Source organism: Pteropus medius, unplaced genomic scaffold, assembly GCF_902729225.1.
Source record: "Pteropus medius unplaced genomic scaffold, Ma_sr-lr_union100, whole genome shotgun sequence".
NCBI classification, from domain to species: domain Eukaryota; kingdom Metazoa; phylum Chordata; class Mammalia; order Chiroptera; family Pteropodidae; genus Pteropus; species Pteropus medius.
Window position 1 is genome coordinate 516,130 of NW_024348533.1, and position 18,995 is coordinate 535,124.

Consider the following 18,995-nt stretch of genomic DNA (forward strand, 5'->3'; position numbering starts at 1 on the left):
GTTTAGGGGAGGCCTGTTTAGTCTTTAGTGTGTCTCTGGCCCAAGCAGAGCCACACATTGGACCTTTCAGGTATCGGAGGTGTCACCACAAGAAAGGCAGATTCTGGTGGATTTAGACCATGAGAACCATGAGATAGGCTTTGCTGTGCCCAAGAACTCTGTGTCCTTGGGGACCATCAGACATCAGGAAGTTGCAATTTCTGTCCTAAATCTCTGCAATCTCCAGTTTCCAGCACCACTGGCCTGAAGCTTTCCGTGTCTCTGACACCAATGACCTTCTTTAAGAAAATTTCCCTCCCTTTCTTTTCCCTACAGGGGAGAGAGAGGCCCTGGTCCTGCTGGAAGCTGTGAAGAGGGTACTGTCCGCCAGGTCCATGTGGCTGCAGCATGCTCTACCCTCCTCCCCTCTTCAGACACTGAGGCTGGGCCCACAGCAAGGGTTTCTTTGCAAATGATTAAAGAAGTGGAATTTGAACAATTCCATCTTGGCAACCTGACATAGGGTGTACGCATCCTCAACTAAGAGAACATAGCATCTCCAGAGCTGATGAGTCATCCAGACTCCTAAGAGTGATCAGAATCATTTTACCACATTCAGCCTTGTGAGACAAGAATCATTAGACTTATATTAAAGGGACACTGCTAAGAATGACACTATGACAAAAGAGATAAAGTGAGAAGCACCAAGCCCACAAGAATACATCATCACACTGGATATTATGAGATTTGGTGTCTATTGTCCCGGAAGTGCCTTTCATCTCCTCTACTCTCACCTGTTCAGAGAGAGCAGGTGGGCTCAGAGCATGTTGGGGACTCTTACTCACATGGACTCCCTAATCAACCTGCCTGGGGCTCACCTCACTTCCTCCCAGGAAAAGTTGATGAGGGTTGTGGCCTTTAGCTTGTAAGGTCCCCTCATGTAGCGTGATATTCCAAAAGCAAGCTGTAGCTAGGAGACAGGACTACTATCAGCAGTTAGGCTGGTCCTGCAGGCAGCTGATATGCTCTGGGGGTGGGCTCTGACTCAGGGTGAGAGCAGATCTGCCCAATGATTGCAGGCTAGCACTGAACTCCCATCTGACATGTGCCTCTTCCACCTATATACCAGCCACACCAACTACCCCATGCATGGCTGCCAGGAACACCCTTTTGCCCTGTCCTAGGCAGAAGTCTTGAGTTTTCAGGGCTCAGATCACAGACATCCCTAGGCCATCTCGCCCCCAAGACCCCTCCTCTGTGCCTCTCCCAAGCCTTGTGCTCCTGAAATGTGTTTCAGTTATTATGTAGCTGGTTCCCACCAGCTCCAGCTCCTATTCACCACCACATTTCAGCACCCAGCACAGAGCTGGCTTCCTGTGAGTGCCTGCCTTGCCCATGGCCAGATCAAAAAAACCTGTGGCTACAGCCTCCTCACCTGCACATATGTCTGAGGCTGACCTGTTTGGGGAGCCCAGCCCATGGGTTGAGGTGCTCCCTTCCGTGCTGATTGAGAGCACTCCCTGTGCCCCTTTCAGTGTCCTTCTCTTCCTGGGCCTCCCAGGGAGTTGGACAGAGAAGTCCTGCAGGTCAAAAGCCATTCCTACCTAATATGAAGGCCACCACGTAGTTGGAGATCTGGCCCATGCCAACGATGACAAATAACACAGTGAACATCTCCCAGTTGATGGAGAAAATCTGAAAGAAGCTGAAGCCAGTCTGCACAGCCATGGTTGAGAAGAGGATGCTCTTCCTGCCAAACCTGTAGAGTACAGCACAGGATGAAACATGACACGTGCAGGTGACAGCAGCGCTGCAGCTCAGGGCGTGCGGCAAACGCCGAGTCAGGTATTGCTGCAGATTGTTTTTTTTTCAGGGCTATTACAGACTTTTTTCCCTGTCACATCCTCCCAGGTTCCTCCTTGGCGAGGCTTCAGGCATTCATCTGCCTAGGAAGGCTCTTTTGAGATCCTAAGCCTCCTGTGGAAGCACCATATCTTGACAGCCCAGAGCAGCTTAGGCAAGGACCATGCGGAAATCTCTTTAGAATGAGCCACGGGTAGAAGCTGCTGCCACATTTCTAGAAGGTGGGTACAGTACAGATTGCAGGTACATCTGATATCAGCAATGTGGGAATTCCCTGTACGTGTGGTCTTCAACCTGAGCTATGCTTAGAATCACCTGAAGAGCTTCAAAAAATACTGGTACCTGCACCATACTCTTGAGATTTTTATTGTCCAGAAATTGGTTTGGACCTTGAGATTTAAAAAATTTTCCTAGGTGAGTCTGATGTGCAACCAAAATTGCCAACCACCACTTTATGGGAAGTGTAGCTTACAGCGATGTCTATCAGTGACACTGTAGTTGGCTTAAGTCTTAATTTCACATTCTGATAGTGACCGATAGGAGGGATGGAGTGCAGGTACGAGCAGCACAGTCTTCCGCCCCAATTTCCAAACTCAGGTCTCAGGCTGTTGAGCTTGGGGTCCCATTGGGCTTCGTAACTAGGGGAGGTTCATTGCCATCACTGCCATTTAGCAGTCCCTCCTTTCTGCTCTGGCCCCCACAGAACGTTCAGGGGCCAGCGGAGCTGTGATGCTGTCTCCTGCAGACTGAGAGCTCCAGGTCGGCACTGTGGCCCCGATGCCTGGCCGGGGGACTCGAAGCAGAGGTGGGCTCACAGTTAGTAGGCACTTGCTCGCAGTCTGGCCCTGACTCTGGCTGATGGTTGTTTGTGGATAGATCACATGTCTTCTGAGAGTCAGAGGTGGGGTGGGAGACTGTGGTGATGGCAGCAGGGTCTTTTTTGAGGTGTTTGATGATATGATGACTTGACTTTCCAGTGAGTCTGGCAAGGGGTTGAGGTCAGGGAGAATGGGAGACATCGCAGCTCCTCTGATCACTGATTTGTTGGCCTGAGGGGCCTCCCTTTCTCTGGGTTAAAATAGCTTAAATTCAGTCCATCTCCAAGGCAGTAAATGAACTGGCAAGGGGCCCCATCCCATCTTTCCTCCCTCCCAGCCTCCTTACCTGTCTGACAGCTGCCCAGACACAAAGGAGCCACAGAGCACGCCGACGAAGAACAGGGAGGAGGTGAGGGGTGTCTTCCAGTCTTCCTCACACACCAGATTCCACTGCCAGGGACGACAACAGGAAGCGTGAGCCCAGCTCCCCAGCAGGCCCAGCCCCAGCCAGGTTCCGAGAGACTATCAGTACGGCAGGCGGGCAGGTTCACTTTTGTGCAAAGTGCATAGGCCTCATGGCCCGGGGATTGGCTCCTGACTACCATTCACTGGGCAGGTCGCTGTCCTCTCTGAGACTCCCCCTCCTCTTCTGAAAGGGAGGGTGACATCTCCGGTTCTGCTTACATCACGCAGCAAGAAGCGAGCTAAGGCCGCGGCTATGACTGGTGACCCTCAGCTGCAAAGCACTATGAAGTAGAGGTGGCACGTCTACTTCAGAAGGCATCAGAGCACAGAGGGAAGATGTTAGAAACTCCTGAGGGACAGTACAGAAGGCACGGTCAGTTGGTACACGTGTAAAAGTTTCCTCTGCCTTGTCCCAGAGGGTCTCTGACCACATGCTCTGGGCAAACTCCTTAGGAGACCCCTGTGCTCCCTGGTCCCATTACACCACAGGCCAGTCTGGGGTCCTGATCCAGGGCGCCACTATGTGAGGGGGAGGGGACCTTATCTCCCATATACACTTCTCCATCCTCCTTCCTACACAGCCTTCCCAGAAGTGTGGGCTCTCACATGCTCCAGGGCCCATGGGCTGCTGTAGCCCTGACAAGTCCCTGCTGGTTGATCCATACAATGAGGGTTTTGGTCAAAGTTTTAGTTCTCAGCTCATAACTTAAGCCAATTCAGCAAAATCTCAAGGGAGGTGACAAAAATTTCAAAGTGTGTTCAATGAACTTTCATTTATTTAATAAATAAGCAGGTGCCAATAAATATTTGGGGGCTGTGGGTCAGGGGCTTGCTGTGTGTGGCCGGACGATCTGGTCTAGAGGAAGGACCCTTGCCTCTGCCCTATCCCAGCTTCCGTGCTGGTGGCGCTGTTTCCATGACATTTGCAAAGCAATTCAGTTCTTAATCCTCACAACATCCCTCAAGTAGATTTAAAAACGAATTCACATATTTATATCACACCTCATTCTGCAGCAGAGAGAGGAGTGTATAATGACACAGACAAGAGAAAAGTATGAAGCGAAAAGGAAAGAGATTCGGGGCAAACAGAAAGCACAAGGGAGGAGGGATCGCAAAAGAACCAAGCCAAGGGTAACACTGACTGCCGCCCGCCCGCCCAGAGGCCTGCCTGCCTGCCTGCCAGGGAGACCCTGAAATCCAGCTCGGAGTGTCTCAGAAGCTCAGCTCACAGGACCACAGCCCGCAAAGTGGTAAACTCATTCTGCAGCAGCTGAGTTGTTTTGAATACTGAGACTTGAGAGAGTCTCTCTTAGATCCTTCCTTCCACAAAGGGGGTCACTCTGTGATGTTGAGGATAATGTCCTTGAGAACACCTCTGTCCTGGAAACAGTAGCAAGATTTATGAGGTTGCCTCTCCCGGAGCCCACGATGCTGGCCACAGGTGGGGCGCCCAAGCACAGCTCTGCAGAAGGAAGACAGCATGGTCCAGAAACTCAGCTCTCTACCCTTTAGGCACAATCCAAGGATAAATCCGAGACCACATCCAGAATAGGGTTGCTTCATCTGGGGTTGCTGAATGGACTTTAGGGGCAAGGGCACAAACTCCCCAAAATTGTATGGCCCGGCCAGCCCAGAGGTCAGAAAAGTCAGGTAAGGCATGAGCCTCAATTACTGGCCACCACTTACAAAAATCGCTAGCTAAAGTGTCAGAAAAAAGTTTGATATCTGCCCCAACACATAGTGAGGTGAATAATCGAGGTCCCCAAACCTCATGATGTAGAGTGTGACCCATTTTGTAGAAGAGTAAATGGAGGCTCTAAGACTGGGATTTGTCTGAAGTCATAGCAAATAAATGGGCATGAGAATTACCGACTGCTTTGGACATGAACTCCAAAAGCTGGACAAAATGAACTTATTAAATTCCATCCGCAGAGGACTAGGGGTAGAAGGCCTCCACCGTGGCCTCAGCCTTGGGCTTGGTAGGGGTCCTGACGTGTCCATTATCGACTAATACCATTCCATCTGCAAGTGGAGCAGAAAAGCCCTTCCCGAGATAATGTGCTCTCCCTACTTCGTGGCTTTTTTGAACTTTTTCTGTCAGGACTCTGCCTTAGAGGAGGATAGACAGGACTTAGCGACAGAAAGGAGAGAAGAAGGCTGTCAGATGTGGAGCCAGGTGTCGCATGAGTGAAAGTAGTGGGCAGGACTGGCTACCTAATTTGCAGGCCCTGTGCAAACTGAAAATGCAGGAAACCCTTCTTCGAAAATTATTAAGAATTTCAGGATGTCAATACCAGAGCAGTAAAACCAAGTGTGGGCCCTGTGTGACACCACAGGTTGCCTGCCCATGAAGCTGGCCTGGTAGTGGGTCGAGCCTGGTCTCTTTGGGGAATGGAGCAGAGGAAGTTCTGAACTAGGGTGCTGGGAAGGGTGAGGTGAGGGCCAGCTCCCTATCACTTTCTTACTGGAGACCATGCAGCCATGGCTCATGGTCCCCTTTCCTCCCTGAAGAAAGGCCCAAGAAGCCCTGTCAGCATCATCAGCACAGGAGAGGGCCATACAGGAAGAGCAGCCACCTGCCCCAGACCTGTGCAGGCTGCAATCTGTCTTTGGAGACCCTGCCCACGCCCAGCAGGGAAGGCTGGACCTTACGGTTGCCCATGGTTGGCTCCAGGGCTGGGGCCCCTTTTGAGGAGTTACTGTGCTTGAGGAGTCCTTTTGGAAAGCTGCAAGGGGCCTGGTAGGACACAGGATTGGCAGGCAAAGCTCCAGCTGAGGCTCATGGGCTGCAGTCTAGTAAATCAGCCGTCAGCCTGAAGAGGAGCCCTTTTCTCCACAGAGCTATTGTCAGGGAGGCCAGGCCCTGCCTGTCCCCAGTCCCTTGGGGTTCGAGGGGTGTGACTTGGGGCCTCACTGGCCAGGACCCAAGGAACTCCCTGTGGTAAACAATGACATAATAGTCTCAGTGGGAGACAGTCTTTTCCTCGATGGGACAAAACTGTCCCTTAGGTGTCTGCACATGAGTTTACACACATGCACACACAGATACACATCTACACAGCCAGCTCAGAGGCTGATGGGGATGGTCTGGTGAGAAGCTAACTCACCTTCCTCTGGATCTGTGCTTTCAGGTCTCAGACACTGACGTTTCAGAAACATAACTTCTCCCCCACCCCACCCCCACACACCCTTGGACAGACAGTGGGACTTGGGAACCAACTGGCCCAAGCTGCGCAAGGTGAAGGCACTGGACATGCCTCCCTCCTTTCCCCCGGATTACTATGTCCTTCTCATCCTCAGAGTCTCAGACCAAGGTTTCCTGACACAGCAGAGTGAGCGCTATTTAGCTGGACCATCTAGCCTTCAGCTCTACTCTAAGAAATAAAAACCCAGGTCACGAGGTAAAAGGGGACAGGAGGCTACTCTCGGCATAGAAGGATGTGCCTCTCATCCCTCCCGATAGTAATAATGGGAATGACAGCTATAGTGTACCATACACTACAGTACTCTGTGTGCACTGTATTATCTCGTGGGATCTCAACGTTGCCATGAGAAATGGGTACTCTCTTTGTTTTAAAAATGAGGAAATGAAGGCACAGAGCACAGAAATGACCAGATGACATTCTAGTGGATTGGTACAGGAATTGCTTAATCATGTATCCAACTGTCATTGAGCACCTGCTCTGGGCCAGACTCTGTGAGGCACAAAACAGACATGGTTGCTGCCTCCACAAATTTCAAGGTTGAACATATTTTACTGGACAGATCAGGTATGCACATGTGTATGCATGAGCCCAGCAGTCCTGGGCAGGGCAGGCTCTGTTCTGGGCCGTTGTGCCCTTGCTCTCTGGCTAGAGAGGGGAAAAGGCACACCTTCCTCATCCTTTTCGAGATGGATAAATTTCTAAAGCCTGAACCCATTCGTATAGCCATTTGAGATAACTAATGCTTGCACAAGGCCAGGCACATGGTGGAGGCTTAACAAACTGTTGAGGAACAAACGTTGAACATTTATGAGTGATGGAAAATAAGTTTGGAAAACATGTGGTATCACACACTGTCCTTTGAAAATCATCCTTAACCTTGAACTCTCCAAGTAGCCAAAGTTTTAGCCTTTATGAAAGCCATAAAGGACCATAAAGGTAAGTGTACCCCTGAGCTACATAGAATTGAGAACTTGGGAGCAGCCTGATATTCAGCGAAGAGCACAGGTTCTCTTGGGTTCTCCCACTTCTGGCTGTATGACTTTGGGCCACTAGTTCACTTCTATCAGTCTGCTTTCTCATCTTCAAAGAAGTGACAATACTCCCACATGGGGATGCTGTGAGCATTGGACAGGAATTGTAAGTAGAGTGTCTGACACAGTGTCTGACACATTACAGGCCTCATTAAATGGCAGTTCCCTTTCTACTAACCTCAGACCTTTGTCCGAAGCAAAACCATGACAGGACAAACAGTGCAAATGAATAAGCAAAGCAGGTAACACTTAAACCTGACTGGGCAAAAGAGATTCTTAGAAACAACTTTGTATTCAATGACTAAAAACTAGAAAAGCTTTTACCACAAGGTATGACATCTCTTTATAAATGGACTTCAATCTCAGAGATGAGTATAAATGAAAAATTAGCATTAATCCATTTAAGAATGAAAAATGGATTTTGATCCTGTCCTCTTATGGTTATTTTTCATTCCAGGGGGGAAACTAAGAAGCAGCAGTTAGTTAATAATAGAATATACATCGCCCCGATGTCTTCTTTATAACTTAGTTGCGACTTAAAGCTAAAAATTTCTTGACCGTTGGGGGAATAAAAGCTTACTATTTAATTCTTTTTGTTTATCATAGCTATATTGTGATATAATTTACATGCCATAAAATTCACTCTTTCAATGTGTACATTTCAGTGGTTTTTGGTATATTCACAGAGTTGTGCAACCATAATTTTAGAACGTTTTCACGTTCTACCCATAGTAATCCTACCCATAGTAATCACTTCCCTATTCTCTTCCCTCAGGTCTTGGCAAACACTAATATACTTTCTGTCTCTATAGATTTGCCTATTCTGAACACTTAATATAAGTGGAATCATACAAAATGTGGTCTTTTGTGCCTGGCATTTTTCACTTAACATAAGGTTTTCCAGGTTTATCCATGTTGTTGTAGCATATGTCAGTACTTCATCTTTTTATGGCTGAATAATATACCATTGTGTGGCAATACCACATTTTATTTAGTTATTCATCAGTTGATAGACATGTAGTTGTTTCCACTTTGGGGCTACTATGAATAATGCTACTCTGAACTTTTGTGTACAAGATTTTGCATGGACATGTGTTTTTATTTCTCTTGGGTATGTATACAGTAGTAAGATTGCTGAGTCATATGGTAAATCTATGTTTAACCTTTTGAGGAACTCCCACACTGTTTTTCTAAAGTGGCTGCATCATTTTACAATCTCAATAGCAATAAATGAAGGTTTCAATTTCTCTATATTCCTACCAACATTTGTTATTGTATGCCTTTTTAATTTTAACCATCTCAGTTGGTGATAAGAAGTATTTCATTGTGGTTTTGATTTGACATTTCTCTAATGATTAATGATACTGAGCATCTTTTGTGTTGAATCTGTAGATCAGTTTGGGGAGTGTTGTCATCTTAACAATACGATGTCTTCTGCTTCTTAAATAGAACATGAGATGTCTTTCCATTTATTTCAGTCTTTAATTCTTTTCAAACATGCTTTGTAGTTTTCAGAACATAAGTTCTGCATTTAAAAAATTATTACAAGAAGTTCTAACTTCCATTAGAACTTCTTGTAAGGAAGTACTGCTAGCAAAAAATTCTCTGTTTTTGTGTATCTGGGAGTATCTTTATTTCATTTTCAAAAGATAGTGTTGTTAGAAATAAAATTCTTGACATCTTTTTTCTTTCAGCACTGTGAATATGTTATCCCACTGCTTTTTTGCCTCCATTGTTTCTAATGATGAATCAAACATAAATTTTATTGGGGTTCCCTAATATATGACAAGTCATATTTTTCTTGCTGCTTTAAATTTTTCCCCTCTGTGTTTGTCTTTTGGCAGTTTTACCATTACATGTCTGTGTGTGAAACTCTTTTTGTTTCTTCTACTTGGAGTTCATTGAGCTCTGACCTGTGTAGATTAATGTTTTTCATCAAATTTGGAAGATTTCCAGCCATTCTTTCTTTGACTAGTATTTTTTTTTCTACTTTTCTCTCTTCTCCTGATATTCCCATTACGCATGTGTTGGTGGGCTTAAAGGTGTTCCACATTTCTCTAAGGCTCTGTTCATTTTTCCTTCATTCCTTCATTTTTTTTCCTCTCTTTTTTTTCCTTCATTTTTTTCCCTCTCTTTTCTGGATTGCATATTTTCTATTGCCCTATGTATAAGCTTGCTGATTCTCTCTTCTGTGTGTTCAAATCTACTATTAAGGCTTTCCCATGAATTTTTAAAAATCTCAGTTACTGTACATTTCAGCTCCAGAACTTCTATTTAATTTTTTATATAACTTTAATTTTTTATCTCTTAATTGATATTCTATATTTGATGAGACATTGTCATCATACCTTCTTTTACTTTTTAGAGTATGACTTCCTTTAGTCTTTTGAATGAATTTACAATGATGTTTTGAAGTCTTCATTAGATGTGCCATCTGGCCCCTTTTGGTCAGTTTCTGTTGCCTGCTTTTTCCACTGTGTATGGATCATATTTTCCTGTTTCTTTGCATGTCTTATAACTTTTTTGTTTAAAACTGGACATATTAGGAACTATATTGTGGAAACTCTGAGTATCGAACCCCACCCATGCCCTAGGGAGGCTTGTTTTTCATTTTTTTGCTTATTTATTTGTTTAGTGACTTGGCTGGGCTCTGAGTGAAGTCTGGTTCCCCTGCAATGTGAAGCCTCTGATATTGCTTCTCAGACAGCACAGCCTGAGGCATGTGCACAGTCACCCTGGGATGACAATGGCTTTAGCAGGCCTCTCTTTGACTGTCTCTTTCTCTTATTTTTCTATTAAGCTGTCTGCCTCTGCCAATATCACACCCAGCTGACAACTTTATTGTTTTCAAAAATGCCCTGGTGCCATAAATCATTCCACAATCTAGTTCCATTCAATTCAAGCCCCTTTGCAGGAGTAGTTTTTGAGGCAAGTCGTTGAGGTTTCGTTCCTTTTCTAGTTCTCTCTGGTGAACTAGCTGACCTGTGGGCTAGCTCATTGTTCTAATGGAGCTCCCATTCTCCTCTTCTTTCATCACCACATTCCCCATTGTTTTCCAGAGCACGCTTGGGCTTCAACTTCTGCACACTCTGTTTCAGATGAAATTATTTTCTGTAGGGACAACTTCAGAGCTCTCTGTTCTAACAGGGCTACCTCTTTCCTTGGGGAAAATCTCCGAGCTCCTGCTCCAGAGCTAGGTGCAGGGAAAGTAGCCCTCAGAGTGATGCCCCTACTTTATGAGTTGGATGCTGGGTTGGGGGGGTAGCCTCTGTCTTTTCCACTTGCCTCTCATGGCATGGGAACTCCACCCTACAAACAAGCTGGGACAAGGGTGATCAATCCCACCCTACAAACAAGTGGGTCAAGCGTCCCAGTATTCTTGGCCTGTGGAACCTGAGGCCTGGCTGCCACTATATGATTAGGGGCTGAGTAAAGAATGGAATCTCCCAATCTCCTGACTGCATTCACCAGGAATTAAGCCTCGGAAAGTCAGAGCTTGAGAATTAAGGTAGGCTAAACCTTAAAGTGTTCTCAGTATCTTTCTTCATTTTAGAGGTAAAGAAAAAGCAAGCTTAGGTGGAGAGGCCTCAGTGAAGAGTTCTGTAGTCATCGGGGGCTAAACCCAAGCAAAAGACCCGAGGAGTTTGAGTGGGATGGCAGGGATAGGAGTGGAGGGTTTGAGGGAAGGAGAAGAGGCACTGAGGGACCTGGCTCTCCCCTTGCATCCCAGCATGGAATCCATCACAGTTCTACCAGGTTTTACTCTGGGAACATGTGCAAATGGAATGGGGAATGTGCCAGCCACCTGGTACCAAGGGGATGATCTGGAAGGCTCCACTGTGAACCTGCCTCGCAGTCCTGCAAACAGAGCAGGAACCCACAGTCGTGGACTGTCTGTGACAATTACTTGAGCATGTGAGTCAACCTAGCCTTTCCCCAGAGACCCTATTCTTTCTGCACTGTCTCTTCTCCAAATGGTGATCGTAGCCTTTCTTTGGGGTTCCAGAAACAAGCTTAAAACTACACCAAGGTTTCAGATAACAAGGCAGGCTTGCATTAGTCTTGAATATAAATCGAATTTGGTCTGTCACAAGGGAGAAATTACAGTCCTTTCAGAGGTCCGAGGCATCTGCAGTTTGTCTGATCAGCCCTGCCAAAGCCTTGTTTTTGACAACATGCCACCCTACCTCTTGACTTCTGTGTGAGGGTTCTGCTGCCCACCAGGAGCAACAGACAAAGTCTGTTTATCCAGAAACTTGGCAGGAGGTGTAGGTGAAGCAGCCTCTAGACAAAGGCACACTCTGAGTTCCTGGTGGCTATTGTTGAAGGAATGCAGCTGAGAGGACACAGGCAAATTGTTTGGGGCGAGGCAGCTGATAAATAAACAGGCAAGCACCTTCAGGCCAGAGCTAGGGAATGCCCCTGTGTCTCCTTTATTTCTTCTCTGGCAAAATCTTTCTGAAGCGCTGACTGGAAATAAAAGTCTTGCTGGTATTGGCTGGTTACAGAAGTCCCCACACCTTACGCGCTTTGGAATTTGCCAGAGTGCAGGTCTAAATGCGAACTTGGTTAATATTCAGTCTGTTCTAACAGCCAAGTTGCCAGTCCCCAGACCAACCAGCAATATCCCGGGGCAGCCTGCAGGCCTGATGGGAAGAAAATAGCTTAAACCTGCCTGCTGCTCAAAGTTTCACCTTTACCAGAGTCCAGCCATGCCCTAAGGGGAGGCACATCCCTGTAAGCTGCCATTTGGAGGCCTATATAGTAGCCAGCCAAACGCCAGGCTCAGTCTGTCTCATCATTCTCTTCTATGCTGTTCCCAAAGCCTCCCGTAAGTGCTCTGTTAGCAGAGATGAGGCCCCCTTGTTCCTACTTTATATCCTTGGATTGTGGGTGGAAATCAGTGTGTCCTGCTCTGTCCAGGCCCTGACCCCAGGTCCCAGGAAAGACAGCACAAAGCACATGCCTTCAGGCCCTTTGCTGGAGGCTCTATAATGCTTAAGGGCATAGCCACCAGCAGCTCCACCTCTGGGTTCCTAGAGGATGCACCCAGCTGCAGGAGAGGCTAGAAGTCTATCTGGTGGAGAAGCAGTGCCTCAGGCTGCTCTTAGCCTGCCACAGAAGGCTGGTCCTTACCAAAACCAGGTGCCCTCAGGGCCTCTGGAGCATGGGGCCTAGGAGAAGGGGTGCCTGGCTCAGAGGTGACTGCCTAGTTTTCCCAGCCCGTAGACTAAAGCGGGTCAAGGCTATCTGATGCTCCATGGGAAAAGAGGATGTGTTTAAAGTGGAGGCCAGCCCATGCTTAGACCCTGGCCTGAAGCTAAGCTCACCCCTATTGTTCAGCCTGTGGCCCTGTTGATGGATCTAGGCCCCTGGAGAACTCCTTCGGCCTCAAGGCAAGAGGCCTCTGAGCTTCCTCACACATTGAGCTTTATGGGGTCCATGACACTGAGGGCTATATGGAGGGCTGTGCCCGGAGAGACTGGTCTCACAACTGCAGTAGGTTTTAGTGATAAGGACTCCATCATCACACCTTTTGAGGACGCTTGGGGTCCCTGTTGGGCCAAATCTATCTGTTTCTGTTTCTGTTCCTGCATTGCTACTCCAGAGCCAAACACGGGCTCCTCTGACTCTGACTCCAGAGACAGATAAAGAACCTTATCCTGACTTTCACATTCTTTACTCTTAAAGAGAAAAATAACTTGGTTCAAGCTGGCACAACAGAAGCAACAAAATAAATAGGATAGTATTAGATTATAACTCATGGAACAAAATAAATATGCATGAGTCTGTACTGACATAAAGTAATAATTGCATGAATAAATAAGTGGGAGTGAAGAGGAAGCTCTTCTTTGTAAAATTCCAGTTGATAGATTGGAAGGAATGTGGCAGATGCAAATCACCACTAGGCAAATGCCACAGAAATAGTTGTTTCAGTTAAGGTCCTACGATGGATACTATAATATCAAGTGGGTAAAAGTTTGGATATTTGTAGAGTCTCAAAGTATCTCTTCCAAGATACTTTTTAATTATAAAGGGAAAAAATGGTAACTTTACAGTGTAGGAACCCAGCAGATACCAACTTAACCAAGTGAGCAAAGTAAACACTGCCAGTAATAAGGCATAATGACATCATGTACCTGCTGGTGCAATGCCCCGAGGACACATCACTTCCATGGTATTCTTACCAAAAAGCTCACAAACTCAATCTTATCATTAGAGAAATCACACAAACCCAATTTGTAGAAGACTCATCAGAATAAACTGATAGACTTATGAAAAGTGTCGAGGTCATGAACGATAAGGAAAGACTGGGGAACTATCACAGATGAGAGACTAAGGAGACATGACAACCAAATATAATATGAAGTTCTGGATAGGATCCTACAACGGAAAGAAACATTAGTGGAAAAACTGGTGAAATCTGAACGAGGTCTGAAGTTTTAGTTAAGAATATTGTAACCAATATTAATTTCCTGGTTTTAATAAATAAATTATGGTTATATAAAGTATGGACATTAAGGAAAGCTGGGTATATGTGAATTCTCTGTGCTATTTTCATGACTTTTCTCTAAATCAAAAGTTATTTCAAAATAAAGTTAAAAAAGCAATTCTTCAAAGAACTCATACAACTCAATAACAACAAAAAAACAAATGATCCAATGAAAAAATGGGAAGTGGACCCAAACAGACACTTCTCTCTGGAGGACATACAAATGGCCAACTAATATGTGAGAAGATGATCAACATCGCTAGCTATTAGGGAAATGCAAATCAAAACCACAATGTGATACCATCTCACACCTGTTAGAATAGCTATAATCAACAGGACAAGTAATAACAAATGTTGGAGAGGATGTGGAGAAATAGGAACCCTCATACACTGCTGGTGGGACTGCAAATTGGTACAGACACTATGGAAAACAGTATGGAGGTTCCTCAAAAAACTGAGAATTGATGTACCATATGATCCAGCAATCCCTCTACTAGGTATTTACCCCAAAGACTTGAAAACCCATATCCAAAAAGATATTTGCACATCGATGTTCAGAGCAACATTATTCACAGTGGCCAGGACATAGAAGCAACTGAAGTATCCTACAATAGATAATTGGCTAAAGAAGCTGTGGTACATATATACAATGGAATATTACTCAGCCATAAGAAGAGATGAAATACTGACATTTGTGACAACATAGATGGACCTCGAGATAATCATGCTAAGTGAAATAAGCCAGACAGAAAAAGTTGAAAATCACATGATATCACTTATATGTGGAATATAAACCTAAAAGCAACAAATGAACAGGACAGTAAAACAGAGACTCATGGACATGGACTATAGACTAGTGATTGATTACTAGTGGGACGGGAGAGGAGGGGGAAGGTAGACGGGGTAAAGGGGGTCAAATATAGGGGGACAGGGAGAGGGTGAAGTGGGTAAAGGGGATCAAATATATGGTAGCTGAAGGAAACTGGACTTTGGGTGGTAAACGCACAATAGAATATACAGATGTCAAATTATAATGTACACCTGAAAATTATATAATTGTATTAACCAATGTCACCCCAATAAACTTAATAAAAAAAAAAAAGCAATTCTTAGTAACTGCACAGGATGAATAAATCAGCCCCCGAGGAAGGAAACTACGGTATATCCATGTACATGCATTCATTGTACATATATGCCACATTTCATTTAACCAGTCATCTGGTGATGGACACTTGGGTTGCTTCCACCTTTTGGCTACTGTGAATGATGCTGCTATGGGTGTACAAATATCTCCTCTAGACCTTGCTTTCAATTCTTTCGTATATATACCAAGAAGTTGAATTGCTGGATAATGTGATAATTCTATTTTTAATATTTTGGAGAACTGCTATACTGTTTCTCATAGTGGCTGCACCATTTTACATTCCTACTAATGATGCACAAAGATTCCAATTTCTCCACATCTTTGCCAACACTTGTTATTTTCTGTTTTTTGTTTGTTTCTTTCTTTTTAAATAATAGCCATCCTAATGTGTGTGATGTGATATCTCATTACGGTTTTGATTTGTGTTTGTGTTTCCCTAATGATTAGTGATGTTGAGCATCTTTTCATACACTTGTATCCCCTTTTAAAGATAAGGAAACTGAGACTTTGAGCAGTGATGTAACCTGCTGAAGTCAGACAGGTGGTCAGTGATGGAAGCAAACTGACCCTTCAGTCAGATTCCAGAACTCTGCCTTGTGCCACCTCTCTGGGGAGAGCCACCCCTATCCTAGTCACCCTAGGGCTACTTTCTCCTTCCTTCCAACTACCAGTACCCTTTTGCTTTTTACTTTACTTCCACCATTCGAAAATGAAGCAAAGAAGGGAAAGGCTGCTGAAAAAAGCAAATTCTGGCGTGTACATGTGAGTGCGTGATGATGGGCATCCCAGAGGTGCCCACAGACCCCTCCCTGTGAGCAGGGCACAAAGGGGGTAGGTACAGACTTGGAGGCTAGCAGCTACCCACCCTTCACACTATGAGGTGAACAAAACCAGCAAGGAAGGGGAAAGAGACAGGTCAATGCAGCTGTCAGAGAGGGCTGCAGCCAGCAGGGCCAGCTCTGGCTTAGCTGCTGATGACACTTCCAGGAACTGAGGAGGAATGAGCTGGCCCCCAGTCTTAAATGCCCTTGGGCCAGGCTGTGTGGGGGGTGGGAGTGAGCAAGCACTATGAGGCCCTGCTAGGTGATCAAATTCAAAGAAGCATGGCTACCTCAGGGCCCAAGGCAGGCATGGCACCAATGCCAGCTGGATCTAGAGGTGGTCCAGAGGCTGAGCCCACTTTCCATAGGTCCTGTAGATTCTGCAGTCATCACTCCTGGCTAGTCACCAGCACTTCCCGAAGCAAATCCCACAGCTTCCTCATTTATCTGCTTGCTTTTCATAGCAGCTAGAGTGAGCTCTTTCTGAAAACACAGATCTGGCCATGTTACCCCTTGTTTAGAACTCTTACTATTTCCTCATTGTCCTCAGAATAAAGTCGACTCCTCCACATTCCTACAAGGCCCTCTGGCCTTTGTAGGCATTTCTAGCCTCACCTGCCTTCCCTGAGCTCCAGCCATCCTGATCTATGGAATTCCATTCCCAGAATCTGCCATGTCCTTTGCCTGCTCATATTTCCAGACATAGCTCAAATTTATCACCCCATCTTGGAATTTTCCTCACCCTGTTATACCCACCCTGTAATATATTTGCCTCAGGTCACACAGCAAACCAATCAGGATTTGAATTCAAGCTCCAGGACCCTGTTATCAACCAGGGTTGATGTTGGCCTTCTCTGTAACATGGTCAGTATGCCCCATAGGCATCTGTGCTTTGAGAGGTCTACAGCTTAGTGACCAGCATGATGCCAGCCATGCTGTCTGATGATTGTTACACTGTGCTGAGGGAAGCGGATAAAGGACTAGCAGATGACAGACACCCTCGGGTTTTCCTTGGGAGGAACATAGAGCAGAGGAGGAGCCAGAAGCTGGGGAATCCTACCTGCCTGGCCAACAGCAGGACACTAGTCTGTGAGGATACCCTCTTTAGAAGAAAGCGTGTGCCCTGACCCAGCATCTCCTGGACCTGACCACAAGCGAAGCAGGAAATGCAGAGGGTGGCAAAGTATGTGCATATCCTGATTCTTGAAACTTGGAAAACCTGCCATCAAATCACTTAGGATGCTAAGGGGCTCCTGGTATAAGCTGGAGCCCCTGTCTGCCACTGGGCCCTGTGCTTAGAGGGATCTCAGTGAGTCTGTCTCTTCATAAGTGCCTTGGGGCCAGGGTCTGCCTTCCCTGGTTTTCTGCACCCAGCCAGCATCAGGAGGCCTTCTGCTTCTTTCCAGAGAATTGGAGCCTCAGGACAGGAGCCCAAGCCTTACCATAAGCTTATGGCAGAACAGTAGGCCCCTGACATTACCAGAAGTCTGTGGCCAGGAACAGGCAGACCTGCCCATTAGTGTCTGCGCTTGGGCTCAGCAGCAGCCCCCACATTGGTCCTTCTGACTGATAGGAACTTGACTCAGCCTGTATGTATATCTGGGAAGCTTGGGGCTGGGCCTCCCCAGGGGCACCATCTAGGCTCTTGAGAAACAACTTCATCTGTTGTGAAACTTTGAAAGGAAAAGACAGTTGGTGACAACACTCCCTTCTCCATCCTCTCCGTACTGTACAGAAAGATCAGGAATGAGCCTATTGTGAGTCCTGCTCTCTTGGGCTGCACCCTTGCATTAGAAACACAACCCAGTGGCGGGCCAGCTAGGTTTGATGGGGAGTGGGGAATCTTGAGGGGGACCCACCTCGGTCACGATGGTGGACAGGTAGACGTCCTGGCTGAACTCCCAGCCATCCAGACAGCTCTCCTGCTCCAGCTGCTCCAGGTCCACGTCGCGCCCCGGCTCCAGCCCGAGCGCCGAGAAGTTGGCGATCGCCTCGAGCCGGTAGCGCCGGCAGCTGTGCGGCACCTCGCGGCCGTCCTGCAGCCGCAGCGGGATACTGTGGTTGCGCCACGCGCTGCTCAGGTTCGCGGTGTCCGGCACGCGGCAGCGGTGCTCTGGGGTCCCAGCAAGGAACACGACTGACATACCATTGAAGCCATTGGGGATGATACTGGCGCTGAGCAGGAAGAAGATGAGGCGCTGGAAGGGCCCCCACTCGCCCAGGAAGGCGGTCACCTCGTCGTAGTCCCGCATGCTTCCCGCCGCTGTTCGCCAGCTAGCAACAGGGGGCGATGATAAGAGCGATCCCGAGAGAGTGCCGAGAGCTCGAGGGCGTTACCTGAGGGTGTCAGAACTGTCTCAGGGAAGGCAGGCTGCGGGGAAATGGGGTAGCGCGCGGGGCCGGGTCCCGGGAGACCTGCTGCGGGCTTCGGAACGTTCGCGGGATCTGGACGCAAAGCGGGAAGTCACCGTGGACGCTCGGGACCACACCCACATCCCGGCTGGGGCGGGGGAGGGGCGGGAGGCCGGGCCGGTGGGGTGGGGCTATCTGGCCGGCTCCGCCTGGTGCCGCGGCCGCGGCCGCGGGCGACCCCGGTTTGGTCTCCGCAGCGGCGCCACCTGCTTGCGGAGGAGGACGCTCGGCTCCTGCGCACTCGGCGTCCCCCGCGACCCCGAAGTGCTGAGCAACCTGACCGATGCCCCGAAGTTGGGGCCAACCCCCAAGAGCCGACAAAAGGGCGAAGCCGAGGCCGAAGAGCAAGGTCTCGGAGAGGTCGGCCCTGGGCCCTCCCTGTTGGCGTCGCCTCAGGCCTCGCTCGGGGCCGGAGTCTCTCCGCTGTCTCTTCCAATACGAAGTCTGAGCTTTGGTGGCTTTGGGCGATAGGGCACGGACAGGAGAGTCAGTGGAGTCAGTGTTCCGAGGAAACCTCTTTGGGCCTCCGGTGACAGGAGCGCGTCCCCTCTCCTGGCACGCACGCCGCGCGAGTGGAGGGCAGCAGCCAACAGGGCGCTCACTCCCCACCAGTCCTGGAAGGGCTGATTCAGTCACCAGCGGCGGCTCCCGAAGATGCACCTTCGGGACATCCAGGAGCCTCACTTTGAAAAAGGGAGACATAGGCCCAGTCCTCGGAAGGCATGTGCAAGGTCACACTGGTCAGAGATAAGCTGGGAGGAAG

The 18,995-nt window shown here is 47.6% G+C and overlaps 1 protein-coding gene across 3 annotated transcripts in view; it reads right to left on the bottom strand.

Annotated features, from left to right (window-relative positions):
• Positions 1-18,317, bottom strand: part of SLC22A4 (solute carrier family 22 member 4) — a 39,089-nt gene extending 20,772 nt beyond the window's left edge. Inside the window, exons 1-3 of one of the 3 annotated variants that reach the window (XM_039879958.1) lie at positions 17,680-18,317; positions 3,007-3,110; positions 1,584-1,738 (exon numbers count right to left, since the gene is read on the bottom strand). In XM_039879958.1, the coding sequence (XP_039735892.1) occupies positions 1,584-1,738; positions 3,007-3,110; positions 17,680-18,072 (652 nt within the window). In that variant the 5' untranslated portion in view covers positions 18,073-18,317. The remainder of the gene's footprint in view (positions 1-1,583; positions 1,739-3,006; positions 3,111-17,679) is intronic. The other 2 variants (XM_039879959.1, XM_039879960.1) reach the window with 2 other exon arrangements.
• Positions 18,318-18,995: the final 678 nt, after the last annotated feature.